The sequence below is a fragment of the Erinaceus europaeus genome, chromosome 1, assembly GCF_950295315.1.
Source record: "Erinaceus europaeus chromosome 1, mEriEur2.1, whole genome shotgun sequence".
Lineage (NCBI taxonomy): Eukaryota > Metazoa > Chordata > Mammalia > Eulipotyphla > Erinaceidae > Erinaceus > Erinaceus europaeus.
The window spans coordinates 78,203,086-78,231,068 of record NC_080162.1 but is presented as its reverse complement, the minus strand read 5'-3'; the positions used below and the strand labels follow the sequence as shown (position 1 = coordinate 78,231,068).

The 27,983-nt window shown below is 42.2% G+C and overlaps 1 protein-coding gene and 1 pseudogene across 2 annotated transcripts; one reads left to right on the top strand and one right to left on the bottom strand.

Annotated features, from left to right (window-relative positions):
* Positions 1–5,369: 5,369 nt before the first annotated feature.
* On the top strand, positions 5,370–14,455 carry LOC103113178 (ubiquitin-conjugating enzyme E2 C-like; annotated as a pseudogene).
* A 228-nt stretch (positions 14,456–14,683) lies between these two features.
* PROCR (protein C receptor) lies at positions 14,684–24,700 on the bottom strand. 2 transcript variants are annotated; one of them, XM_007522650.3, is made up of 4 exons: positions 24,433–24,692; positions 19,822–20,070; positions 18,543–18,821; positions 14,684–18,335 (listed from the first exon to the last, which is right to left on the bottom strand). In XM_007522650.3, the coding sequence occupies exons 1-4, from the start codon at positions 24,509–24,511 to the stop codon at positions 18,220–18,222; spliced, it is 723 nt and encodes a 240-aa protein (XP_007522712.1). In that variant the 5' UTR covers positions 24,512–24,692; the 3' UTR covers positions 14,684–18,219. The 2 variants fall into 2 exon arrangements, with proteins under 2 accessions (XP_007522712.1, XP_060044788.1); XM_060188805.1 differs by lacking the exon at positions 19,822–20,070 and having other exon boundaries at positions 24,433–24,700.
* Between the last annotated feature and the right edge of the window lie 3,283 nt (positions 24,701–27,983).

Sequence of the window (27,983 nt, the reverse complement as noted above, 5' to 3'; positions counted from 1 at the left end):
CTGAGCAGGTTTTGATGCCTCCATCTAGTCTGAATGAAAGTCTAGCAGGATACTGTAGTCTCAGTTGAAAGCCTTTTTCACGGAGTACTCGATAGATATCTTGCCATTCTCTTCTGGCCTGTAGTGTTTGTGTGGAGAAGTCTGCTGCTAATCTTATGGGTTTTCCTCTGTAGGTGACTCTTTGTTTTTCTCTTTCAGCCTTGAGGATCCGTTCTTTATCCTTATTCCTTTCCATTCTAAATGTGATGTGTCTTGGTGTCTTTAGGTCTGGGTTAATTCTGTTTGGGACCCTCTGGGCTTCTTGAATCTTTATGTCTTTGATGTTGTCTAGACTAGAGAAGTTTTCAGCTATTATGACCTAAAGAATGCTTTCTTCCTCTCCCCCTCTTTCTTCCTCTGGTAAGCCAATAATGCATATATTGTTTCTTTTGAAGTCATCCCATAGGTCTCTGTTGTTGTTTTCAGTATCTCTTAATCTCTTTTTTGAGATCTCTTACTTCTTTTTTTAGTTGTCTAAATTTGTCCTCGATCTTGCTAATTCTGTCTTCAGCCTCATTGATTCTGTTCTCTCTCCCCTATACTGTTTTCTGGAGTTCATCTGTTTTGTTACCCTGTTCTGATACTGTTTTAGCTTGTTCAGCTAGTTGTGTTCTTAGCTCAGCTATTTCAGCTTTCAGCTCTCTAATAACCTTGAGATAATTAGTGTTTTCTTTCAGAGTCTCATTTGTTGTTTCTGCATTTCTGATGACAATTCTTTCAAACTCTTTACTCATTCCTGTAATTATTTCCTTAACTAGTGTTTGGATGTTGACCTCATTATTTTGTGCTTCACCCTTTGGGGGGCTTTTAGCTGGACTCTTGTCCTGGTTCATTTCTCCAATATTTCTTCTTGTTGGTTTAACCATTTATTTATTTATTTTTTTATTTAAGAAAGGATTAATTAACAAAACCATAGGGTAGGAGGGGTACAACTCCACACAATTCCCACCGCCCAATCTCCGGTTTAACCATTTCTTGTTGGTTTAACCATATAGTATGTTATGAGATCCCTCTCTCAGTACTTTTCAAATTACTGATCATTATTTCCTGGATTGACTTGTGTCTAAGTAAGGTAATTAAAAGGTTTACCATTGTGGAAGTTAACAGTTGTTTCAATAGCATTTTAATCCCTGATTTGGAGCTCAGTGGCTTAAAAGTTTCTTTTTTTCTTTTTCTTCCCTGTAGGCTATGGGAGCCTGAGGGCTTTTAAACAATATTTGGCTTCTTAGCTTAATCACTGACTCCTGACCAAGAGATAAAGCAGGATGTAGCAGAGATAATCCAGTGGTTACGAAAAGAGACTTTCACAGCCCCACTTCTAGGCCACTGAGGTATAGATCTTCTCCTGAGTTTCCTGGTTAGTTCTCTGTCCCCTTTTGTCAACACAGGGCCTCCCTGCTGCTGCTCCAGATTCTGAGGGCAGTAGCAGTGGAGACTCAGAGTTGCACTTGGTGAGTCTCAGGGGAGTCCTCTCCTCCCTTCAGCTGTCCCCTTGTTGGTGGAACAGACTGGAGGTGGTGTCTCAGCTGATAAACTGCCAAACTGCAGGACTGTTACCAACCACTTAATCCCTCCCTAGGCTCCTCTCTGTCCACCAGCCACATGAGTTTGCACTCACCGGTGATTTGGTGGGTTCCTGAAGTTGTTCTAGTCCTGTCTTGTTTCAGTCCCAGGTGGTCTCCTTTGGTATTCCTAGTTGAACCAGGAGAGGAAAGGAGAGAAACGCGTCTGCTGCTGTTCTTAGCCCCCTTTTTTAATTTTTTATTTATAAAAAGGAAACATTGACTAAACCCAAGAATACTGGGCTGCTTTTTCATTCATATAGAGTGGGGGGGGGGGGCCGCCACAACACCTGCCATAGTTGGGGGATAAACACAGTTGCTTATACAATACTTTAAAGCCTGAGACACCAGGGTTCCCAAATGCAGTCCTCAGCATCACGGTCAACTAGAACTGAGTACTGCTCTACGTAAATTAAAACTATCTCCTTTGTGGTGCTGGGGCTTGAACATGGGCCATATTCATGGCAATACATGCACCCTAACTGGGGAGGTCTCTCCAGCTGCACCCTCTCCTTTTTTCCTTCTTTTCAGATAGAAACAAAAGTACCACTCAGACCTAGTGTATAAAACTTCTGGGGATTGAGCCAGGGACCTCTGAATCCACAGGCATGAAAGTCTTGTACTCTAAACTATCTTCTTGACCCAAAAGTTTAACCTTCTTTTTTAAAAAAATATATTTATTTTAATATTTTATTTTTTTCTTTTTATTTATTTTTTTATTTATTTTCCCTTCTTATTGTTGTTGATGTTGTTGTTGTTGTTGGATAGGACAGAGAGAAATGGAGAGAGGAGGGGAAGACGGAGAGGGAGAGAGAAAGATAGTCATCTACAGACCTGCTTCACCGCCTGTGAAGTGACACCCCTGCAGGTGGGGGGCGGGGGACTCCAACCAGGATCCTTATGCCAGTCCTTGCACTTTGTGCCACCTGCGCTTAACCCGCTGCCCTACGGCCTGACCCCCTTTTAATTTATTCTTAAGCAGAGCACTGCTCAGCTCTGGCTTATGGTGGTGTGGGGAATTGAATCTGGGACTTCAGAGCCTCAGGCATGAGATTAACCTCCTTTATTTTTATTTTTTAATTAAATATTTAAAAAGCCCTCTTTATTTATTATTGGGCAGAGAGGCAGAAATTGGGGGGGGGGGGAAGACAGAGAGGGAAAGAGGCAGAGAGACACCTGTAGCCCTGCTTCACCACTCATGATGCTTTCCCCCTGCAGGTGGGGACCAGGGGCTTGAACCTGGGTCCTTGTGCACTGTAATGTGCGAACTTGACCAGGTGTGCCACTGCCTGGCCCCTACTCAGAACTTTTCCAGCTGCACAATATATTTAAGTTGCGGGGGAGGGTGCAAACAATAAACATCCAAACACTAGTTAAGGAAATAATTACAGGAATGAGTAAAGAGTTTGAAAGAATCGTCATCAGAAATGCAGAAACAATACCCCATCAGGGTCCCAGCTGATGGGGTGGCCTGATAGTGACTAAAAGAGTCATCGTTAAAGTATGCCAGTCTCTTTCCCTTATTTAGCTTTTGCAGTCCTTGCTTTGCTAAGGTTAGCTTTGGAGTGAGTGACAGAACTGTAATAGGAAGTATGAGAGGAGGGTATCTAAGTCTAAGTAAACACTATTTCATTATGAACTCTATGCTGACTCACTACAGACTATTGCGTATTTTTGCTTTCCGGTATATATTTTGCCCTAATTTATGGATACATGTGAACATATGCTCTATATTATGGAACCTGGTCTATATCTGTGTTTTGTGATCTTGTTAGGAAGTGAACCTCCTGGAATGGAATTAGAAAATACTATAAAATGAAAGTTATCACCCGAGTAATGAGGGTGAAGGGTTGAAATTCCACGCCTGGCGTCTCTGGACACAGTCTGAAGTGAAGCATGCTGAGGTGCTACTTGTTGCATTGATTAGATTGGGATTGGCAGATGCAGTATCATTTGGTATGAATTGAGAGAAGCAGGAAAGTGATCCCCATCCTAGAGGTTCTAAGACTGGGGGAAATCTAGGCTCTATAGAGGAAGTGGGAAGTTCCTGCTGTCTTAGGGTTTAAGAAGACAGTAGATAGTTATTGCTATAGTCACATTATTTGGTAATTGGGTTAACTTTGAAATATCCCTTTGTTAGGATTTGCTGTATCATACACAACATCACCACAATTTATGTCCTTTGACATTATTTGTATATAGCTGTGCCACTGGTTGCTTCTGTTCTCCCTGGTCTAGGCTTTTAAGAGAGTCAACATATCAAAGACTCAGCCTGTGTATTAAAATGACTCAGTCTGTGCTTTAAAAAGTTTGAGACATTCAATCAACTTTTCCCCTTTCATATTAATTAAATAGTGATTTATATGACTACGAATTAATAGGAGTATACATAAACACCATTTCTACCACCAAAAGACTGTGTCCCATCCCATCCCCCCTCTACTCCCCCCCCCCCCCACGACCTGTGAAGTCAAACATTCACCCTCACCCTCAACCGAGGGTTTTTACTTTGGTGCCCTACTCCAAAAGCAGCACAATTTGTAATAGCCAGAACCTGGAAGCAACCCAGGTGTCCAACAACAGATGAGTGGCTGAGCAAGTTGTGGTCTATATACACAATGGAATACTACTCAGCTATTAAAATTTCACCTTTTTCAGCCCATCTTGGATGGAGCTTGAAGAAATCATGTTAAGGAAAATAAATCAGAAACAGAAAGATGAACATGGGATGATCTTACTCATAGGAAGACATTGAAAAGCAAGATCAGAAGAGAAAACACTAAGCAGAACTTGGACTGGAGTTGGTGTATTGCACCAAAGTAAAAGACTTGGGGTGGGTGGGGGTCAGAGTTCAGGTTCTGGAACATGATGGCAGAGGAGGACCTAGTGGGGGTTGTATTGTTATATGGAAAACTGAGAAATGTTATGCATGTATGAACTATTGTATTTACTGTTGACTGTAAAACATTAATCCCCAAATAAATAAATAAATAAATAAAAGTAGCAACTAACTAGATGCTGTGTGTCCTTGCAATTTAGTAGCTCAGGCTACATGCCCTGTAGGGGGCAGCACAGTATAAATCATGGAAATTCCAAGCCCCAGTACTAAATGAGAGACCTTGGGCAAATCGCGTAGCCTTTCTGAGACTCTTAGCTTCTCTGGAAATCAGGGTTAATTCTTTTTCCGTTGCATCAAAAGGCAATACCTCAGAGGTTGAAGGACTCGAGTTATGTGCAAACAGAAGAGAGTTATGAAAAATGTTTGTTGACTAAACAAAGACAGAGAAATATCTTGGTTATACTATGAGAAGTTGTGAGTAGATACTTGATAGCTTCAGAAGAGAGGAAGTGAAAGAAAGCTCAAGGAAAATACTGGCTGAAGCCCAGAGCAGGCCGGAGGCAAGGCTATGAAGTTAGCACAGTGTGTTCTTGGCAAGCACTCCTCTCTGTTCTCTGATGGCTGCCCTCCCACCTCTGTTTTCAGCCTCTCAGAGCCCGCTGCTGTGCTAGACTGTAGGCCTTGCTTTCTCTTTCCTCTCATCAAAGCACATCTGCCCTATGTCCTGTCACCTCAGAGGCCCACTCACTTCCATCCACATTGACAGCTAGTTAACTCCATAAATGGATCCCCGTGAGAATGGGCAGTCACGATGTGCTGTTGTTGTTGTTTGCCACTTCCAGTAAGAGGTTGGAACTTTTTTGAGACTGAAAACTAGCCTACTCAATCAAAGAATGAATCATAAATGATAAATTTTTAGGTGATGTGTAATGCGAAGGAAGGACAAGTTAACAAGAATTACGGCAATTCTAACCTGGTCTCAAAAAAAGTATGCATATGCAGAATCTGCTAGAGGTGAGTTGATAGTTAATATAAGGAGAAAATTCTTTTAAAAGCCTTGGGGCGTGGGGCTGAGTGGTGGCACACCTGGTAGAGCATACATGTCACAATGTGCAAGGACCCAGGTTCATGCCTGCTGGTTCTCACCAGCAGAGGTTAAGTTTCACTAACAGTGAGGCTATAGGTGTCTCTCTCTTCCTCTCTGTCTCTTTATGTCCACCTTTCTTCTCAGTTTCTCTGTCTCTATCCAAAAAATGAATGAATGAATCAATAAATTTTTAAAAATCATCTTTATTTATCTATTGAATAGAGACAGCCAGAAATCGAGAGAGAAGGGAGTGATAGAGTGATTGAGACAGAGAGACATCTGCAGCACTGCTTCACCACTCACAAAGCTTTCCCCTACAGTTGGGGACTGGGGCTTGAACCTGAGTTCTTGCTCATTGTAATGTGCACTCAATCAGGTGTGCCACCACCTAGCCCCAGAAATAAAATGATTTGTTAGAAATCCCTGAGGCTGGCAAAATAGCTCACTTGAATAGTGTCATATGTGTGATCCAAGTTTGAGCCCGGCCCCCACCACACTGAAGAATGCTTTCACTCTCTGTCTCACCATCTCTATATTAAAAATAAGAATAATAAAAGACGGGAGTCGGGCGGTAGGGCAGCGGGTTAAGCACAGGTGGCGCAAAGCGCAAGGACTGGCGTAAGGATCCTGGTTCCAGCCCCCGGCTCCCCACCTGCAGGGGAGTCGCTTCACAGGCGGTAAAGCAGGTCTGCAGGTGTCTTTCTCTTCCCCTCTCTGTCTTCCCCTCCTCTCTCCATTTCTCTCTGTCCTATCCAACAATGATGACATCAACAATAACTACAACAATAAAAAAACAACAAGGGAAACAAAAAGGGAATAAATAAATTTTAAAAAAGAATAATAAAAGACTACTTGTATGAGACTGGAGGGTGGGGAGATAGATGCCTGAGGTTCTAAGGTCCCAGGTTTAGTCTCCAACACTAATACAATCCAGAATTGAGCAGTGCTCTGGTAAAAAAGAACAAAAGAAAAATCTGCGTGACATATTTTGTATATATGTTTTTTTAATGTTCTTTTTTCTTTTTTAAAAATTATCTTTATTTATTTATAGGATAGAGAGGGTAAGAGACAGAGACACCTGCAGCACTGCTTCACTACTTGTGAAACTTTCCCCCTGCAGGTAGGGACTGGGGGCTCGAACCTGGGTCCTTGTGCATTGTAACATGTGTGCTCAACCAGGTGCACCACCACCTGGCCCCTGTACGTATGTTTTATACCTAAAATTGTCCCTTGAACAATGTGGAGGTGTTAACCTCTCCACAGTAAAAAAATCTGCATATAAATTTCTCCTTCCTTCCTTCCTTCCTTCCTTCCTTCCTACCTACCTACCTACCTACCTTCCCTTCTTCCTTTCTTTTTTAAAATCTGGGCTTTACTGCTCTGGGCTGAGTTTCTCAGATAGACTGAGACAAAAACAGAGACAGAGAGAGGAAAAAAAACAGCAAAAGCACCAAAGTCTCCTCCAGTGGGTGTGGGGCCAGGCTCAAGGCTGAGTCACATGCATGACAAAACAGTTGCTTTCCCAGGTGAGCTATCTTGCCAGGCCTGCATATAACTTTTAACTTCACCAGAACTTAATTACTACTAGCTTGCTGTTGACTGGAAACCTTACCAATAACATAACAGTTGATATGCAAGAATGCAACATACAATACATATAAGGTATGTATTGTATGTTGCATTCTTGCAATAAATTAGAGAAAAGAAAATGTCAAAGCAAATCATAAGAGACTATACTATTTGTTTTTGTGGGGTTTTTTTGTTTGTTTTTTGGTCTCCAGGGTTATTGCTGGGGCTCGGTGCCTGCACCATGAATCCATTGCTCCTGGAGTCTATTTTTTCCCTTTTGTCGCCCTTGTCATTTTATTATTGTTGTGGTTATTATTATTGTTGCTATTGATGTCATTGTTGGATAGGACAGAGAGAAATGGAGAGAGAAGGGGAAGACAGAAAGGGGGCAAGAAAGTTATGTTATGGTTATGTTATTGGTAAGGCTTCCATTTCTCTCTGTCCTATCTAACAATGACATAGATACCTGCAGACCTGCTTCACTGCCTGTGAAGCGACTCCCCTGCAGGTGGGGAGCCAGGGGCTTGAACCGGGATTCTTGAGCCAGTCCTTGCTCTTTGCACCATGTGCACTTAACCCACTGTGCCACCGCCTGACCCCCAAGAGAATATATTCTTACAGTTCTACAGCATTGTACTGTACTTATTACAACCATAAATTTACATTGATTGTGTATAAGAAAATCCTTATTGTGACCCAGGCTTTGGATTTAAAAATATGAGGCCCTAAACTCAATTTCTGGAATTGAACTCAGGATCTTTTTTTTAAAATTTTATTTTATTACTGGAGACAGTGAGAAATTGAGAAGGGAAGGTGAGATAGAGAGTGAGAGAGACACCTACAGCCCTGCTTAACCACTTGTGAAGCTTTCTCACTGCAGATGGGGATGAGGAGCTTGAACCTGGGTCCTCGTGCACTGTAATGTGTACACTTAACCGGGTGTGCCACCGCCTGGCACCTTGAACTCAGGTTCTTAAGCATGCATGTTTTGTGCTCTTTTAATATGTCACCTACTGGGCCACTGGATCTCTCTCTCTCTCTCTCTTTGCTTTTCTTCTTCAGATGTAAGAGTCCTGAGTGTGGAAAGGGTGGAGCAAGACTAAGACGACTCATGAGAAGCCTGCTGTATGCAGGTGCACATACAGCCGACCTTCAGATAAAGGAAGAAATAAATACTAACCGAAGTAGAGGTTTGGTGTCTGTACACTGGAAATGAGCAGACAAATTGGTTGTCAGGAAGTGAGAATAACAACAGCTGTTAGGAAATGAGAATGAAAATATGCTTTTCTTGGGGCTGGATGGTGTCACACCTGGTTAAGCGCACATGTTACAAAGCACAGGGACCTTGGTTAGAGCCCCTGGTCCCTACTTGCAGGGGGAAAGCTTTGCAAGTGGTGAAGTAGTGCTGCATGTGTCTCTCTGTTTCTCTCCCTCTCTATCTCTCCTTTCTCTTTCAATTTATGACTTTATCTATCCAATAAATAAATACAATTAAAAAAATATGCCCTTCTTTTCATAAACACCTGTTGGGCAGATCAACAAAAACTGTAATGAGATAATAGAGTAATAGTGTTTCTGTAACTGCAAAATGCTATATATTGACAAAAGGGAAGGGTGAAATAAGCTGAAGATTATATGAACTAACTTCATCAAAAATCTTAAATTAATTTATTGACCAATTTATTGGCTATTTTCATTTATTTTTTTATTTTTACCAGAGTACTGATAGCTCTGGGTTATGGTGGTGCAGGGGATTGAACCTGGGACTCTGAACCTCAGGCACAAGCATTTCCTTGCAGGAGTCGGGCGGTAGCGCAGAGGGTTAAGCACAGGTGGCACAAAGTGCAAGGACCGGCCCAAGAATCCCTGTTCGAGCCCCTGGCTCCCCACCTGCAGGGGAGTCACCTTCACAGGCAGTGAAGCAGGTCTGCAGGTGTCTATCTTTCTCTCCCCTTCTCTCTCCATTTCTCTCTGTCCTATCTAACAATATAACATATATAACAACAACAATAATAACTACAACAATAAAAAAGGGCAACAAAAGGGAACATAAATAAATATTTTAAAAAATTTTAAAAGAGTTTCTTTGCATAACCATTATGCTATCTACCCCTGCCCTACTGAGTATCTTTTAAAGCCATGATATTCTATAGATATTAAAGATGCAAAGATAAACAAGGGTATCCTTTCCCTATAGGAGGAAATAGTTAACTACTGCTTATAGAATTAAGTATAACTTCTTAGCATAGTATTAAAAAATATTTTATTTCCATGACCAGTGGAGAAATAATTACAGAAGCCAGACTTTCCACCTTCTGCACTCCATAAAGCATTTTGGTCCATACTCCCAGAGGGATAAAGAATAGGGAAGCTTCCAATGGGGGTGGGGGGTTGGGGAACTCTGGTGGTAAGAACTGTATGGAATTATGCCCCTGTTTTTTTTTTTGTTTTTTTTTGAGTATTTTATTTACGAGAGAAAAAGGGAGAGGATGTGGGAGAGAAGGAGAAGGTGAGGAAGAGGGAGAGAGACAAGGAAAGAAGCAGAGCATCACTTTTGTTGTTGTTAACTAGAGTACTACTCACTGTGGCTTATAATGGTGCTGGGGCTTGAACCTAGGACCTCAAAGCCTCAGTTTCTGTCTATATCCAAAATAAATAAGTAAAATATGTATTTTAAAAGATACATTCCGGGAATTGAGCGGTAGCGCAGCGGGTTAAGCGCAGGTGGTGCAGCGGGTTAAGCACAGGTGACGCAGCGGGTTAAGCGCAGGTGGCGCAAAGCGCAGGGACCAGCGTAAGGATCCCTGTTTGAGCCCCAGGCTCCCCAGCTGCAGGGGAGTTGCTTCACAGGCTGTGAAGCAGGTCTGCAGGTGTCTTTCTCTCCCCCTCTCTGTCTTCCCCTCCTCTCTCCATTTCTTTCTGTCCTATCCAACAAAGACGACAACAATAATAATTACAACAATAAAACAAAGGCAACAAAAGGGAATAAATAAATAAAATAAGTTTAAATTTTTTAATCTTTAAAAAGAAGAAGATACATTCCTTCCATCCCAGTTTCTGTCTCTATCAAATAAATAAAATATTTTAGAAAGAGAAAGAGAAAATGTTGAATTAAATGAAAAGCTAGGGGAAACAGTGAATCAAGCTACCTAACAGACTTTCAAAATCTGTGGGAGAGCTAATTGTTTAAATTTGTTCCAGATTTGTTTATTTCTTAGATAAACTACAACAGGACCTCCAATAGTCTGGCTACCAGGGTGCAGATCTAAACCAAAACTTCTGAAATCATTTCCAGAAAAATAGAACTTCTAGAAGCCTCGGAGTTACTCAAATGACAGCTGTTTGGACTTGAAATTGTATCAGGGGATGTTAAAAGCTCCTTTTCAGAGAGAGATGCTGACTTGTCTGAAATCACACAGCTGTGAATAGATGTCACCTCTGTAAACATAGGCAGATGAGCCTTTTAGTCACTTTTCATCCTGTGTTGAACCTCATGGGAATAAGGATCATACAGCCCTCTGAAATGTTTGAGTTATTCTGACTTTTCTGTTCTGGAATGTAGACATGATTTTTCAGAGAATCCCTGAAAATAACCCCACTACCTCTATAGCACATGACTCCTGATACCTCTATAGGAAGGCTCAGTAACAATGACTCAGGGTCAAAAACCAGAAGTCCAAACTCTTAATTTCAGTTCTGGTAGCAGCTAAATTTGGAAACTTGGGCAAGCTATTGAGTCTTTCTCAGTTTCCATTCAACAATGAGTATGAGTTTCAGGTGTAATGTTTCATAATTCTACTTTCTTACTCCTGTGGATTCAGTAAACAGAACAGACTATGGACTGAGAAAGCACAAAGAAAAAATTAACTTCCTCTAACATGATTCCAGGAGATAGTTGCTTAAAAAATATATTATTAGGGGGTTCCAGCGGTGGTACAGCAGGTTAAGTGCACATGACACGAATAGCAAGGACTGGTTTAAGGATCCGGTTCGAGCCAGGGACTCCCTACCTGCAGGGGGTTTGCTTCACAGGCGGTGAAGCAGGTCTGCAGGTGTCTATCTTTCTCTCCCCCTCTGTCTTTCCCAACTCTCGATTTCTCGCTGTCCTATCCAACAGCAATAACAATAATAACAATGATAAACAAGGACAACAAAAGGGGGGATGTAGCCTCTAGGAGCAGTGGATTTGTAGTGCAGACACTGAGCCCCAGCAATAATCCTAGAGGCATATATATATATATATATTATTGGGGGTTGAGTAGTGGTGCACCTGATTAAGCACACACATTACCATGTTCAAGGACTGAGGTACAATCTTTTGCTCCATGCCTGCAGGGGGTACACTTCCTGTAGGGGGTACACTTCATGATAGGTGAAGCCGGTCTATCTTTCTCTCTCCCTCTCTATCTCCTCATCCTCTCTTAATTTTTCTTCTTTCCTGTCAATTCAAAATAGAAAAAAGGAAAAAATGGCCACTGGCAGTGGTAAATTCATAATCCTGACACCAAGCCCAAGCAATAACGCTGGTGGCAATTAAAGAATGTATTATTAGTTTCTATTTTTTTAAAATAAGTAACAAGTACATTTAATAATCTTGAGCAAACATCTTATTATAAAAGAAATTAGTATAAACAGAGTAATTTTTTAAATGCTTTGTTTTTTTTCTTTAAAATTGATCTACAAAATTATGTGAAATGGTGATATAACTCCACACCATTCCCGCTACCAGAGTTCTGTGTCTCCATTCCCTCCTTTGAAAACAGTAGTTTTCCCGAGGTCACATATATGGGTTGACTGTTATTTCTATGACTATCTATATATTTACATATTTTCCCACTTTTTCTATGGTCCTGCCTTCTCTTTCTTTCTAAGTCACACTTCTCTCTATTGCTACTTACAAATGTCCTTCCCTTTTTCCCTCTTCTCTCTCTGGGCCTTGATGAAATTGGAGTTCAGAGCCGTCTGGTCATCTTTTCCTAACATTTCTTTTCCTCTTTCTTTCTTTCTTCCTTCCTTTCTTTCTTTTTCTTTTTTCCTTTCTCTTTCTTTCTTTCTTTCTTTCTGTCTTTCTTTCTTTCTTGCCTCTAGAGTTAATTGCTGGAGCTTGGTGCCTGCACTATGAATCCACTGCTCCTGTGGCCATTTTCTCAATTTTTTTGAATAGGACAGAGAGAAATTGAAAGGGGAGGGGAAAATAGAATGACAGATACCTGCAGACCTGCTTCACCCCTTGTGAAGCTATGCCCTCCTACCCACCCCACCCCCTACAGGTGGAGAGCCAGGGGGCTCAAACTGAGATTCTTGTACAGGTCCTTGTGCTTTGTAAAACTATGTGCACTTTTTTATATAGTTATTTCCCCCCCTTTATTGGGGGGGTTAATGTTTTACATTCGACAGTAAATACAATAGTTTGTACATGCATAATATTTCTCAGTTTTTCATATAATAATACAACCCCCACTAGGTCCTCTGTCCTCTGTCACTATGTATACTTAATGTGGTGTGCCTGTCCAGCTAAAATGTCTCCCTGGGGGTATTAGTTTCTTACTAGTTTGATGTTGGTTAACAATATTATAAGATTTGGGGAGTATAGTCTCACATGTGTGTGATTTACTGTGCTCACCACCAAAGAAATCCCTCCACCTAAAACCAGTATTCCCTATGATGACCACCATAGTTACCATAGAGTAAGAGTCAGTTTGGTTATTATTCTTTTCACAAATTTGTTGGTTTCAGTTATTTATATTCCACACGTGTGTAAACCTTTCTGTAGTTGTCTTTCACTTCTTATTTCATTTAACATAATCACCACCAGATCTATCCATTTCGTCCTAATGTCACAGTGATATATAAATCATGGGAGATAGCATAATGGCTGTGCAAAGAGACTGTCATGCTTGAGGCTCTGAAGTCCTAGGTTCAATCCCTTACACCACTATAAACCAGAGTTGAACAGTGCTCTGGTAAAAATAAATAAATAAATAAATATTTTATTTATTGGATGAAGATAGAAGTTGAGAGGGGCAAAGGAGATGAAGAGGGAGAGAAAGTGAGACACCTGTAGACCTGCTTCACTGCTCATGTAACTGCCCCCCTGCATGTGGGGATCAGGTACTTGAACACAGGTCCTTGTGCATGGTAATATGTATGCTCAACCAGGTGCACCACCACACAGCCTCAACAATGTCATTTTTAAAAAGTATTTATTTTATTTCATATGATATAGTTTCACATGATTGAGAGAAGGAGAAAGCAGAACACCACTCCAGTACATGCCATGCTGTTGAGCTATTTCCCCAGCCCACAATCATATTTTTAATGGGAGAATATTATTCTATTGAGAATATACCCCACATCTTCTTTATCCAATCATTTGTCAATGCACAGTTAAACTGATTTCATATTTTGGCTATGTTGAATAGTTCAACTATTAATGCAGGGGTGCACATATCATTTTGAATTAATATTTTCATGTCTCTTGGGTAAATGCCTAGGAATGGTATTTCAAAACTGTAATATACTTCCACTTTTACTAAAAAATAATTATTAGGCAGTTGCCGTGTTGTTGCCATGTTTTCCCCAGAGCCGCCTGGATGGCCTCCGGAGTCACCGCTGCCTGCAAAGCAGCCAAGCCCAGCAGGGGGCGCCCTGTGAGAGGTCCCCGTGGGCAAGAGGCTACAGCAGCAACTGATGAACCTCATGAGTCTGGTGACAAAGGAATTTCTGCTTTCCCTGAGTCAGACAACATTTTAAAATGTGTGGAGACCATCCATGGAGCCGCTGGCACCGTATATGAGGACGTGAGGTAAAAGCTCTCCCTGGAGTTCCCCAGTGGCTACCCCTATAACGCACCCACTGTGAAGTTCCTCACACCCTGCTATCACCCCAACGTGGACACCCAGGGCAACATCTGCCTAAACATCTTGAAAGACAAGTGGTCTGCCCTGTATGATGTCAGGACTATCCTGCTCTCCATCCAGACCTTCTAGGAGAATCCAATATCAGCAGCCCTTTGAACACACATGCTGCTGAGCTCTGGAAAAATTCCACAGCCTTTAAGAAGTACCTGCAAGAAACCTAGTCAAAGCGGGTCTCCAGTCAAGAACCCTAACCTGCACTGTCCAGCCTTTCACCTTGTCTTTTTTTTTTTCCCTTGGATGGTGTCTTTTTTATTTGTGTCTGTATAGTACTCTGTCTTTAACTGTGGTGTGTGTGTGTGTGTGTGTGTGTGTGTGTAGTCTCTGTTTAAGCACTTGTGATGAATACATTAAATAAATAAATTTGAGGTGTTTTATAAAATAATTATTATTATTAGGGTTGGGCAGTGGCATACCTAGTTGACACCAGGTCTTACCATATGCAAAGACCTGGGTTCAAGCCCCCTGTCCCTATGTGGAGGGGGGAAAGGGGGAAAATTCACAAGTGGTGAAATTGTCCTGTAGATGTTCTCTCCCTATCTCCCCCTTCCTTCTCAATTTCTGTCTCTATTCAAAAAACAAATAAATAATTATTAACACTCCTTTTTTGGCTAATGAATTAAACAACTATTGCTTTCATATATATATATATATATATATATATATATATATATATATATAGTCACTTTATTACTACCACTTCATACCATCATTAATATATTGATATATACATATCCATGTATATAAATATATCACATACCACAAAAATAATCCATTTATAGCATACAATTCAATTTTTTACACCAAAGTACTACTCATCTCTGGTTTATGGTGGTGTGGGGATTGAATCTGGGACTTCAGAGGTTCAGGCATGAAAGTCTTTTTGCATAAACATTATGCTATCTCCTCTGCCCACAATTCAGTGTGTGTGTGTGTGTGTGTGTGCATGTGTGTGTGTGTGCATGTGTGTGTGTGTTTCACAGTGGCTATAGCAGTGAACTTGCAAGCATTAGGTCCAGAGTTTGGTAATGGATGCTCTGATTTTTCTCTCAATAAATAAATAATTTAAAATGTATTTTCAGAATTATGTAGCCATCACTACATCTAAGCTTGGAATTTTTTTTTTATCTCTTCAGAAACAAAACGTATCTTTTAGCAATCACTCTTCATTACTACCTCATCTCCATATCACAAGGCATCACCAATTTATTTTCATTGACACATAAACACTATATTAGCTTCAGGTGTTTAAGACAATAATTTGATATTTGTTTAGAATGCCAAATAAGCATCACTACAATTAGTCTAGTTAACACCAATCCTTACACATAGTTAGATTTTTTTTTCTTGTAATAAGAATGTTTAAAATCGCCTTTATCAGAGATGGAGAGACAGCATAATGGTTATGAAAAATGACTTTCATGCCAGAAGCCCTAAGATCCCTGGTTCAATTCCCAGTACCACCATAAGCCATAGCTGAGTAGTGCTCTTGTCTCTCTCATAAAATCTTTTTTGAGAAACTTTCAAAACTACAATACAGTATTATTATCTGTAGTTGTTATGCTTTTTACTCCATCCTTGTGACTTATAACTGGAAGTCTATACCTTTTGCCCACCTTTGCTTGTTTTACCCGTCCTTTATCCACCACTTCTAGAAATTGCTAACTTGTTTCTGTATCATGAGTTAGTTGTTTGTTTCTCCAGAGCACTGCTCATCTCTGGCTTATGGTGGTGCTGGGGATTAAACCTGGGATCTCCAGTCTCAGACATGAAAGTGTTTTTGTTTGTTTGTTTGTTTTTTATTGCCACCAGGTTATCAATGTGGCTGGGTACAGGCAATGCTTCTGGCAACCTTTTTTTTTTTTTTTTTTTTTTTACTTTTTTTCCTTTCTAATTTTTATCAAATAGGACAGAGAGAAATTGAGAGGATGGGGAGGGAGACCTACAGGCCTATCTTTATTTACTTATTGGATAGAGACTGCCAGATATCCAGAGGGGAGGGGGAGGTAGAGAGGTAGAGTAGGCTTCACCACTTGCAAAGTTTTCCCCCTGCAGGTGGGGACTGAGGGCTTGAACCCAGGTCCCTGGGCTTTGTAACATGTGTGCTCAACCAGCCACCACCCAGCCCCCTAAAGAATTTTTTAAAACTGTAAAGGAAGGGGGTTGAGTGGTGGTGCACCAGGTTAAGCATACATAGTATGAAGCACAAGGATCCTGATTTGAACTCCCCTCCCCGCTGGCTCCCCACCTGGAGGGACACTTCGCAAGTGGTGAAACAGGTCTGCAGGTGTCTGTCTTTCTCTCCCCCTCCCTGTCTACCCCTTCCCCCTCAATTTCTCTCTGTCCTATCCTATTAAAATGGAAAAAAGAAAGAAAAGAAAAATCCCCTAGGAGTAGTGGATTCATAGTGCAGGCACCAAGCCCCAATGAAAACCCTGTGTGTGTGTGTGTGTATGTGTATAAAGCAACCTGTAAATGATAGCCACAACAGTAAACTGCAACTCAAGGGTTTTTATTTGTATGTTTCTTCCAATTATTGTTATATCCTGCCTTGTATTATTCTTATTTGTATTTGGCTAGTCTTCCCAAACAATGATCTCCTCAAGGTTTTATTTATCTTTAAATTTATGTGGCTTAACTTTGTAGAGAGACTACTTATAAATGTTTTCTAAATGAATAAACAATGAAAGACACAGAGATTAGTTAAGGGGGGTGTGTTTTTGTTTTTACCAACATCTGTACCTGTACCTCTATGTAAATCTCACTACAAAGCAGGGCTACACTCGGGAAGTCAAAGATACTTAGTCTTCCATTCACTCTACTTGCAGCTAAGGCACAACTCCCAGCAGAATTTTGACTTCCTTCCTTTCCTCCTCCACTTCTCTTCCTCCTCCTTTTAAGTTTTTTTCTCTTTTCATTTTTTCCTTTTATTCTAATAGAGATAGTGAAAAACAGAGGGGAAAAAAGAGGGAGAGAGACACCTGCATCATTGCCCTACCACTCATGAAGCTTCACCTCTGCAGGTGGGGATAAGGGAACTTGAATCTGGGACTCACATACAGTAATTTGTGTACTCTCTGAGGTGTGCCCAGCCACCAGGACTTTGAATTTCAAATAAATGGTATAAAGATTCAGGGGATAGAGTAGAACTCATTTATGATGGCAGCAAGCAGTGATGATGGAGGCAGTAATTCCAGTGATGGTGTCCTTAGCTAGACCATTTCTGTGTTGTGACTTTGTCTATAATTATTGGTTCTATTTTCTAAGCTTTGGTTTGTGGTCTTCCCCATCAACACTAAGAACTACTTGCTAACATTATATTTATTTCCCCCTGAAGTTAGAAGAATTGTTTGTTGTTGTTATTTGCAACTAGGAATCTTGTCATACATCTAGCATGAGGGATGAGGATTTCACAACTAGAGATCATTAATGAGTTTAGAGCACCTTATAGAGAAGTCAGGCTGTAATGGATTCAAGAGTGGAACACGAGGAAATGGAAGCCAAAGGCATAGGGCGCTTTCTCAGAAATTTTGCACAGTGGAAGAAATAATAATGTACTGTATATAAGTAACAATTTTATTATTATTAATTAATAGCTCCGTGGCCCCACATTCCTTGGATTTTACACTCCCACTGTTTCTCTATTTTTTCATTCTACCCCTATTATACCAATGACCCCTCCCAAATCTGACACACCTGGGAGCATTCTATCTTGTTAGATTAGTGATGGATGACTTGTTTTATTTGTTATGTATATTGAATACCTCAGGTGACTCTGTTGTTGGAGTATGACAATAGACACCCCCACCATTCACCCCAACTCCATTATCTGTTTTTCACAAAGATAAATAAATATCCACTTCTCAGATCAGTTCAGAAAAGCATTCAAATTCTTAACAAACTTTTTTTTTTTTTTTTTAACCAGAGCATTGCTCAGCTTTTGCTCATGGTGGTACTGGGGATTGAACCTGAGACCTTTGGTGTCTTAAGCATGAAAGCTGAGAAAATCAAACACTCTGACCTCCTTACCTTCTCCCTCCCCCAAGTCTTGGTGGGCAGATCTGGGAGAAGAAAAAAAGCTCTCTCTTCAAAAGTTCTGAGATGTAATGTCCCACTGGGGAATCGGTTTGATTTTGCAGTAAGGTGAGATCATTCCATGCCAGCCCCCAGCAGGCCAGCCCTTTTTCAGAGGGGGCTGGAGAGTAATTAACACCGCCGTCCACCAGTGAACAGGAAGATGCCAACAGCCACACCAGCAATGATGAGACAGCCCATCAGGATACCCAGGACCAGCGAAGTATAGGAGTGGCTTGTTCTGTTTTCTGCAGAAAACGTAGAAAATGCAGTTACCCTAGAGAACATATCCCCTAGATATGTTCATGGCCTGGGTAAAATGTCAAGAAATCTCTGCCCCAAAGGAAGTTACTAAGTGACATAAGCTGTGTATGCTCTGGGTCTCTCGTTGCCCCTTCAGGTCCTTTTCCCTGGAACCCACCCAACATACATGCCCAACATCAACCCCATAATACCTTTCAAGTTTTCCACGTTGCTGTAGTCCTTCACATACTGTACACAGGTGTCCTGCAGAAATTCCAGAATTTCAAACCGGGTACTATTGTAGGTATTGAGCTGCTGCAGAATGTAGGTGGTCACTTTGGACGGCTTCTGGGACGCTGCCACCCATGTGGCTGTCTCTGGCTGGAAGTTCAGAAAGGAGCTCCCATTCATGGTGACTTCGAAGAAGACGTGGGCTTTGGGGTCCTCAGGAAGCAGATCGCAGCCCAGGAAGCAGCTCAGGGTCAGAGGAACTGTGGGTGGGGTGTGGGGGTCAGTCTAGGGCAGGGTGTTGACCCAGAAGCAAACATGTTGGGGTCAGCAGGGAGGCCTTGAACTGTGGGAGGCTGTAAGAGGCCAGGGACTGGGGAGGAACAAGAGGACTAGGAGAAAGAGGACTTAGAGGCTATGAGGGAGGAAAGCTTGGAGGGGAGAAATTGACATCTTTGAGTGGAAGGAGCTGGGGGTTGTGGGAGGGGGTGCTATAAAATAAGGAGCTCTTCTGAGAAGGGGGTGCAGGTTGAGCGTTCTGTGCTGGGGTGTCTGTGAAGGAAAGGTCAGCCTCTGCCAGGTGAAGAGTGGAGAGTCTTCAGTGAACTTTAGAGGATCAGCGTTGGTCAGACAAGGGTAACAGAGTTGTTACCCGGACGCCAGGCCAACAGGAAAGGGACATGACTGTGGGGCGCACCAGGTAGGATGCCCGGCCCTCTCCAGTCGGGAACTCCCATCTAATAGTCACCAAAGGCCAGCACTCAAGAAAACTGTATCACTGAGATCCTCAGAGTGGCCATGTCACCCAAAACCAAGCTCCCAGTGTCACGTCTGTCCACAAAAACCTCCAGGGAACTAGGTCCATATCTTTCTTCTTCTTCTTCTTCTTCTTCTTCTTCTTCTTTTTTTAAATCTATTATTGGATAGACAGAAATTGAGAAGGGAGGGGGAGATAGAGAGGGAGAGAGAGATACCTGGGAGAGAGAGATACCTGCAGCCCTGTGTCTGCACTAATAAAACTTTCCCCTGCAGGTGGGGACCAGCGGCTTTAACCCGGGTCCTTGTGCACTGTAGTGTGTGCTTAACCAGTTACGCCACCGCCTGCCCCCCAAGATCCACATCTTCGGACTCCATAGTGTTTCTCGGTGGGCCCTTTTTGCACTCCTGGCCTTGTCTCCCACAAGCCCCGCCCATGTACCAGAACACGCCCATTCAATGTAAAGACCACGCCCCACCACAAGGCCCCGCCCTCTCTCTACTCACAGGCCCATCCTCGCTCCAGGTGCACCAGTTGCACTAGGCTGTAGAACACATTCAAGTAGTTCTTCAGGCTCTGTTCCCTGATTGCCCAACTCTCCGGGTCTTGCAAGGACTGCAGTTGCAGGATGGTGACATTGGAGTCCCAGCCTTCCAGCTTGTGTGATGGAATCCCCCCCAGTGATGCGTTGCCCCGATGCCACACGTGTTTGTCTACGAAGTAGGAGATCTGGAGCATGTGGAGACTCTGCAGGCCTGGGGGCAAGCAGGAGTCAGTGTGTCTGGGCCCTGGCCACGTTGGGACGGGTCGGCATGTAGCTGCAGATAATAACCTCCTGCCTAAAGGTTGGCCGCCCACCTTCTCTGCTTTTCCGAAACTATAAACTGCCCTCCCATATCCCTTCCCATTTGATGCGCACATTAACTGTGCCAGGAGGGCCAGACAGGGGTTATTATCTTTGTTTTACGGATGAGGAAACTGAAGCAGGAAGAGTAGAAGTCACTTGCTCCAGATAATCCAGACTGTCAGTGGAAAGGCCACTATGCTCTCCTTTCTCCCACCCCTCCCTTCTTCCCTCATTTCCGGTCTGTAGCAAATCCTGGCCTTTAATAACAAATTCAGGCGAGGGTAGCTAGCAAAATGGTTATGCAAACAAACTCTCATGCCTGAGGCTACAAAGTCCCAAATTCAGTCCCCTGTGCCACCATAAGTCAGAGCTGAGCAGTTCTCTAATAAAAAAATAAATAAATAAAATTCTCATTCCATCCCCAGTTTTCTGCCACTGCTCTGCCTCAGACCTCATTGATTCTCATCTGGACGGGGGGAAGTAATTGTCTTCCTTATCTTCCTACCCTCATATTTCAATTTCACCGTTTTTTTTTTAATAGATAGATAGATAAACATACACACAGAGAGAGACCAGACCACTGCTCAGTTCTAGTTTATGGTGGTACAGGGGAATGAACCTGGGATCTCAGGGCCTCAAGGCATGAGAGTCTTTTGCATAACAATTATGCTGTTTCCCCAGACCAATTTCACCCTTTCTAATCTGATGTCCACCAGAGAAGGAATTCTTCTTCTAGTGTTTGCCCTTCTTCCGTAGCCAGTCAACAGCGTCAGGTTGAGCCTGATGTAAAGTTTCGAGACCTCCTTTGAATCTGGAGAGGTGGCAGTCGTTGACTATGTGGGTCATAGTCTGTCTGTAGCCGCAGGGAGAAGGAATAAGATTATGCTTCTCCCCTGTCTAAAATTCTCCAATGAAACACTTTCTTATCAATAATAATAGCAATAGTAATAATAATGATGATGATGATGTAGCTGGTCAATAGTAAGTGCCTATTAGGACATAGGCAATGTACTTTACATACATTATTATCTTACTTATGCCTTCTTCCAATAGCTTAATGCAGTAACTACTACTACTAATCCCAGTCTATATTTTCCAGGCTAAAATAATATTATAGAATCAAGGTTGGAATGTAAGCAGGTCAGATCCAGTACTTCTTTGTAAGTGCCAGGAAGCAAACCAGGTCCTTATACATATGTAGTGCATGCTCCCCCATAGACTAGCTGTTCATACAATCAAGAGCAAAGTCTTTTAGCCTGGCATTTAAGGTTGCTGGAGACCAGACCTCAACTGCCCTTTCACTCTCTTTCCTATACTTAGATATACCAGACTACTTTGAGTTTGATGCTGCTTTTTGACTGACATGTGAATGTAGTGTCAGAGTTGTTATGCCTCCTGGTAATTTTCTATTAATACTAATAAAACAGCTTACTTGGAGAGTGTGCTGCCTTGCCACATGTGTGACCCAGGCTGAAGCCCAGTACTCTCAGCAGTAAAAGAAGCTTCAGATGAGGGGGTAGATAGCATAATGGTTTTATGCAAAGAGACCCTCATACCTGAAGCTCGGAAGTCCCAGATTCAGTCCCCCACACCACCATAAAACCAGAGCTGATAAGTGCTCTAGTAAAACAAAAACAAAACCAAAAACAGATGTATTTACATACATACATAAATGTATATATTTGGGGGCCAGGTGGTGGCACACCTGGTTAAGCACACATGTTACAATGTGCAAGGGACCCAGGTTTAAGCCCTTGGTCCCCACCTGCAGGGGGAAAGCTTGGTGAGTAGTGAAGCAGTGTTGCAGGTATCTCTCTGTCTCTCTTCCTCTCTATCTCCCCCTTCCCTCTCAATTTATGGCTGTCTCAATCCAATAAATAAATAAAGATAATAACATTTTTTTTGCCTCAGGGTTATTGCTGGGACTTGGTGCCTGCACTAAGAATCCACTGATCCTAGAGGCCATTCTTTCCCTTTTGTTGCCCTTATTGTTTATCCTTGTTGTTGTTATTGCTGTTGTTATTGTTGGATAGGACAGAGAGAAATTTAGAGAGGTGGGGAAAACAGAGGGGGAGAGAAATATAGACACCTGCGGACCTGCTTCAGTGCCTGGGATGCGACCCCATGCAGGTGTGGAGCCGGGGGATCCAACCAGGATCCTTAAGCTGGTCCTTGCACTTCACGCCATGTGCACTTAACCTGCTGAGCCACTGCCCAGTCCCCGATATTAACATTTTTTTATTTTATTATTTTTAAAAATATTTATTTATTCCCTTTTGTTGCCCTTGCTTTTTTTTATTGCTGTAGTTATTATTGTGGTTGTTACTGATGTCGTTGTTGTTGGATAGGACAGAGAGAAATGGAGAGAGGAGGGGAGAAAGATAGACACCTGCAGACCTGCTTCACCATCTGAAGCAACTCCCTTACAGGTGGGGAGCCAGGGGCTTGAACCGGGATTCTTACGCCGGTCCTTGCACTTTGCGCCACCAGTGCTTAACCCGCTGCACTACCGCTCGACTCCTGATAATAACATTTTAAAAAAGCTATTTATGTATTGGATAGGGACAGCGAGATATTGAGAGGGGATGGGGAAGTCAGAAAGGAAACAGACAGAGAGACACCTGCAGCCCTGTTTTACCATCTCGAAGCTTTCCCCCTGTAGGTGGGGACCAGGGGCTTGAACCAGGGGTTTTTGTGCACTGTAACATGTGTACTTAAAACCAGCTGTGCCACCACCCGCCCCCCCCCCATTTTTTTTTGTTACAAGGCTCTGTCTTGCTCTTTGTATCTGAAAAAGTCATCCTGAAACATTGAAATTCGAGAGATGATCAGAAAACAAAAACCAAAACAAACAAACAAAACCCAGTTCAGTTGCCCTCTCTGATGTCTTACCTCTTTACTCTCTGAGACACAGTGGTGAGTCTGTTTCAATAAACTCCTTCATGACTAGCTCCTCACATGTAGAGATTACCCTGCGTTCCCCTAGGCTACAGAATCACGTCTGGTATCTTTGCCTCCTGTGTCTAGGAAGAGCCTGGCCCAAAGCTGGTGCCCAAAGAATGTCTTGTCTATGCCTGCATTTAAGAAGTTGCACCCATGGGGTCCGGGTGGTGGTGCACCTGGTTGAGTGCACATGTTACAATGCATAAGAACCCAGGTTCGAGTCCCTGGGCCCCACCTGCAGGGGAAAACTTAACGAGTGGTGAAGCAATGTTGCAGGTGTCTCTCTTCCTCTCTATCCCCCCTTCCCTCTCGATTTCTGGCTGTCTCTATCCAATAAAGATAATAAATTTTTTTTTAAAAAAAAAGAAGTTGTACCCAGTGTCCCAGGGGTAAATAAGTACATCTGTAAAAGTTCTTAACTGCTCTATGCCCCAGTCACCTCCTCTGTAAAATGGAGATGATACTCCTTGCAGGAGTTTTTGTAGAAGCTAAATGAGTCAATACCTATATGAACCATAGTTAATAAATATAACAGCCCCCCAGGAAACTGCCTATTATCTGTTCCTTTCCCGGGGGGGAGGGGGGCTGACACTGTACAGCTTGTGCAAGGGACATGAGCAGGTCCCGAGCAGTTATAATGCAGGACAATAACTCCACCCTTAAGCAGGGTCACTTCAGGCATCTTGATCCCCCACCACTCTCCCACTGACCAGTTTCTCACTGACAGCTCTGAATCTGCTCTACCTTCTTCAAGACTCCTCTTCTCCCTCACACCTCTCAACCCAGTAGTTCTCCAAGTCTCCCATCTGTTCTTTCAGTGTCTTCCATTCCTTCCATCACTCATCTTTGTGTCTCTTCCCATCTTCCCTAGATTCACCCCCAGTCATCATGACCCTGTGTCCCCTTTCTAGTCCTTACCCCGTCTCTCCCTCTGCACCCTCAATGACAATTTCCCTTTCCTATGTTGCTGGTGAGGTTTTTTGTTTCCCCCAAATCTGCCATCTATTCTCAATGGACTGAATTGTACTTCTTCACTGAACTGTACGTCACTGATTTAGCAGTAAAAATTGTAGCCCCCCAACATACACATACCTGTGAAGCAACACTACAGGTGTCTCTCTTCACCCTTTTCTGTATCCCTCTCCCTTTCAATTTCTCTCTGTCTCTATTAAATAAATAAAATAAAAATCACTTCCTAAAACCTTGTGTGTCCTGCAGAAAGATTCTGCCACCTATAGACACAGACACCTCTGATGTGACCCAGGCACCCACTCTGAGACTCTCCCAAACCATCACAAGACAGGAGCAGTGCACCAAGACAACTCACCATCTGAGGCTTGTTGGCTACAAAAGGCACAGACAGGCAGGAACAGTAGAGCCAGCAGGGGCAACAGTGTCCTCAGCATCCTGGGACTGAGGTTCTGGATTTCACCTGGATCTGGCAGGCTTGGGGTTTTGACTGGCTGAAGCCTACAGGAAAAAGAAGTGAGGCTGTCTGGGGAAGTGGTTGACCCGAGGTGGATAGAAGTTGGCCAGTGCAGTGGGAGGTGAAATCGGGAGGCAAGTTTATAAAGCGTTATTCCAGCCTGTCCCATTTCCTACTAATGGACCCGCCTCCCTTTGCCCTCCCCCAGCCCCGCCCTGCATAGCACCCTCCTGCCCAGACCTGCCTTTCCCCCTTTTCCTGAGCCACTTCCGAGGAATACGAATTGGGAACGGAAGAGGGGGGAGAAGGGTTGGGAGAAAAGTCCTGCCCTCGCTGAGTCAGGGGGTGGGGCATCTGCTTTCAACTTTAAAAGGCTAGGGGGTTATAGAGATTCGTAGGTTACTGCTGGGGAAATTGAGGTCTAGGGATTTGTCCAAAGTTTATATATACATCATGGTGGCAAATTGATATGAGGTTAAGAATTCAGTTTTCCAGTGTGCTACCCACATTTTATCAGATTTTCAGAATATGGTACAGTGACTACACAATCAGGATCCTTGCTCACAGAAGTAGTCACAAAATGACTACAAAGCAGCTCAGGGAAGCAGCATTGTTTGTAATTATGAGCGCTTTATATCTCACTTGAGGACTGGATACATAAAACAATAACTTTCAAACTGAGTTCACAGGCTTTGGACAATGAAAGCAATCTAGTAGGTCACAGCAGGTTTTTTTTTTTTTTTTTTTTTTTAGTGAGACAGAACAGAATAAAACAATTAGTGTTTCACTCTTCATTATTACATGAAATATTTTTTCACACATCATCTCATGAAAAAACAGCTCTGTGTGTGTGTATTTCAGCTTTGTGTGTATATTTTTCCGTACAGGTTTAGGATAGCAGTATAAGGTGTAGTCATACTGTTTGTTGGAAGCAAGCTTGAAAATAATTTTTGAAAAATATTATTTTAATTATTTTTTATCAGAACACTGCTCAGCTCTGCCTTATGGTGGTACCAGGGATTGAACCTGGGACTTCTAATGCATATGAGAATCTTTTGCATAATCATTATGCCATTTCCCCAAACAGTGATAATCCATATTGTGGAATATGATGCAGTTAATAAAGACCCTTTCCTGGCTAGTTGCAACTGTATTTTCATCATATCCCTTAGCTCTACCTAAAATTATATTACTGGGGCAGGATGATAGCTCACCTGTGAGGATGTATACCTTGTCATGTACACAACCCAGGCCTGAGCCCCAGCTGCACATGGGAGGTTCCATGGCATGGGAGAAGCTCTGGTGCTGTCATGCCAGTTCCTTTCTCTTTCTCTCTGTCTCTCTCTGTCTCTCTCTCTCTCTCTCTCTCTCTCTCTCTATATATATATATATATTTATATGAAATAAAAAGAATGAATAAATCACACACGTACAAGACCCTACTACCATAAAAAATCATAAATTATATTATTTATCCATTGACACATTTATTGTCTGAATGTCTCACTGGAAGGTTTCCTCATGATGATAGAGACTGTCCATCTTGTTCTTTCCCATGCCTGGAATAATGAAATAATCTCACAATAAATAAAGAACACGTAGCAGCTAAACAGGTGACTGAATGAGATGGTGTGATTTGTGCTGATCTCCAAGAGCAAGTTGCAGAGTATTAGGTACAATTTAGAGCCACTTGCATCCTGATTTTGTGATTACTATATTATATACTTAAACTTCTGACAAAATTTTGTTACTTCTCTCCAAGAGTGGTAATACTTGCAATTAATATATAATCCCATTCTCATTAAAACAATAACAGGGCAGGGGTAGATTGCACAATGGCTATGTAAATACTCTCATACCTGAAGCTCTGTCAAGTCCCAGGTTCAATCCCCTGCACCACCATTAAGCCAGAGCAGAGCAGTGCTTTGGTGAACAACAACAACTGTGTTTGTTTGTATATACCTATGGAAAATGGTTAGAAAGGTACTGTCAATAGAGCTTACCTCTGAGAAATGGAGTTAGATAAGATTGGGGGGGAATCTTAACCTTTTATTTTATATACTATTCCTTGGAGTAACAGTATATAACCCTAATGCCTGAGATTCCCAGTCTCTGAATATCCATGCTTACTTCTCAGATGTAGCAAACTAGATTAGTAATGACATGAAAGTCTTTTGCCATTGTCCTAAGATAGTCTAGCAGGAAGAAGAATGGAGGAGCTACATGATGATGCACTTGGCTGAGCGCAGTCCTTATCATTCTTAAGGACCTGGGTTCAAGCCCCCTACCCCTCACCTGCAGGGGTGTGAAGGGAGGCTTTATGAACAGTGAAACAGGCCTCTAGGTGTCCTTCTCTATCTCCCTTCCCCTCTCAACTTCTCAGTGTCTGTAAAAGAAAAAAGAAGAAGGAGAAGGAGGAAGAGGAAGAAGAGGAAGGAGAAGGAGGAGGAGGAGAAGGAAGGAGAGGAGAAGGAAGGAGGAGGAGGAGAAAGAAGGAGAGGAGAAGGAAGGAGGAGGAGGAGAAGGAAGGAGAAGGAGGAGGAGGAGAAGGAAGGAAAAGGAAGAAGGAGAAGGAAGGAGAAGGAAGAAGAAGGAGAAGGAGAAGGAAGAAGGAGAAGGAAGGAGGAGAAGGAAGGAGAAGAAGAAGAATGGAATTAAAGCCTTTGTTTTCCTTGACAGATGCAGGAAAAATGAAAGAACTTAGATCACTACCAATAATAATGTCTTCCTTTAAAATATTATTATGAAATTTGTCATGCTTAAAGAATTTTGTTATAAACATATTTGTCCAGGGGTGGGGCGGTGGCACACCGGGTTAAACTCACTAGTATGAAGTGCAAGGACCTGCTCAAGAATCGCTGTCTGAGTCCCCGGCTCCCCACCCTCATAGGGGTCTCTTCACAAGTGGTGAAACAGGTCTGCAGGTGTCTGTCCTTCTCTCCCTCTCTCTATCTTCCTCTCTCCTATCAATTTCTCTCTATCCTATCCAAAAAATAAAAAAATGGCCACAGGAGCATGGATTGTAGTGCAGGCCTGAAACCCACTGATAACCTTGGAGCTCCCCTCCCCCCCAAAAAAAACCATAAAAAACATGTCCCACAATTTTTCCATAATAAATAAAATACTACCAATATAATGAAACTATATTTTGTCTCTCTCTTCCCCATCACACCATCAAAATAACCATTAATTGGAATTTGATTTTTTTTTTTCTTCCAGAGTACTGCTTGGCTCTGGCTTATGATAGTGCTAGGGATTGAAGCTGGGATCTTTGGAGCCTCAGGCATGAGAGTCTTTTTGTATAATTATTATGCTATCTTTCTTAAAACTTAAAACTTACCATTTTTCATCTGCTGACATTTCTTTTTTTTAATGTACTTCTTAAAAAATATTTATTTACTTTCTTAAAAAATATTTATTTACTTTCTGTTGCCCTTGTTTTTATTGTTGTT

What these genes read in the sequence shown, in the direction of transcription:
- PROCR (XM_007522650.3), bottom strand. Translation starts at nt 24,511, where the DNA reads ATGCTGAGGACACTGTTGCCCCTGCTGGCTCTACTGTTCCTGCCTGTC. An exon ending in TAGCCAACAAGCCTCAGATG is followed by an intron (nt 20,071 to 24,432) that starts GTGAGTTGTCTT and finishes GCTTGCCCCCAG; the next exon opens with GCCTGCAGAGTCTCCACATG. An exon ending in CAACGTGGAAAACTTGAAAG is followed by an intron (nt 18,336 to 18,542) that starts GTATTATGGGGT and finishes CGTTTTCTGCAG; the next exon opens with AAAACAGAACAAGCCACTCC.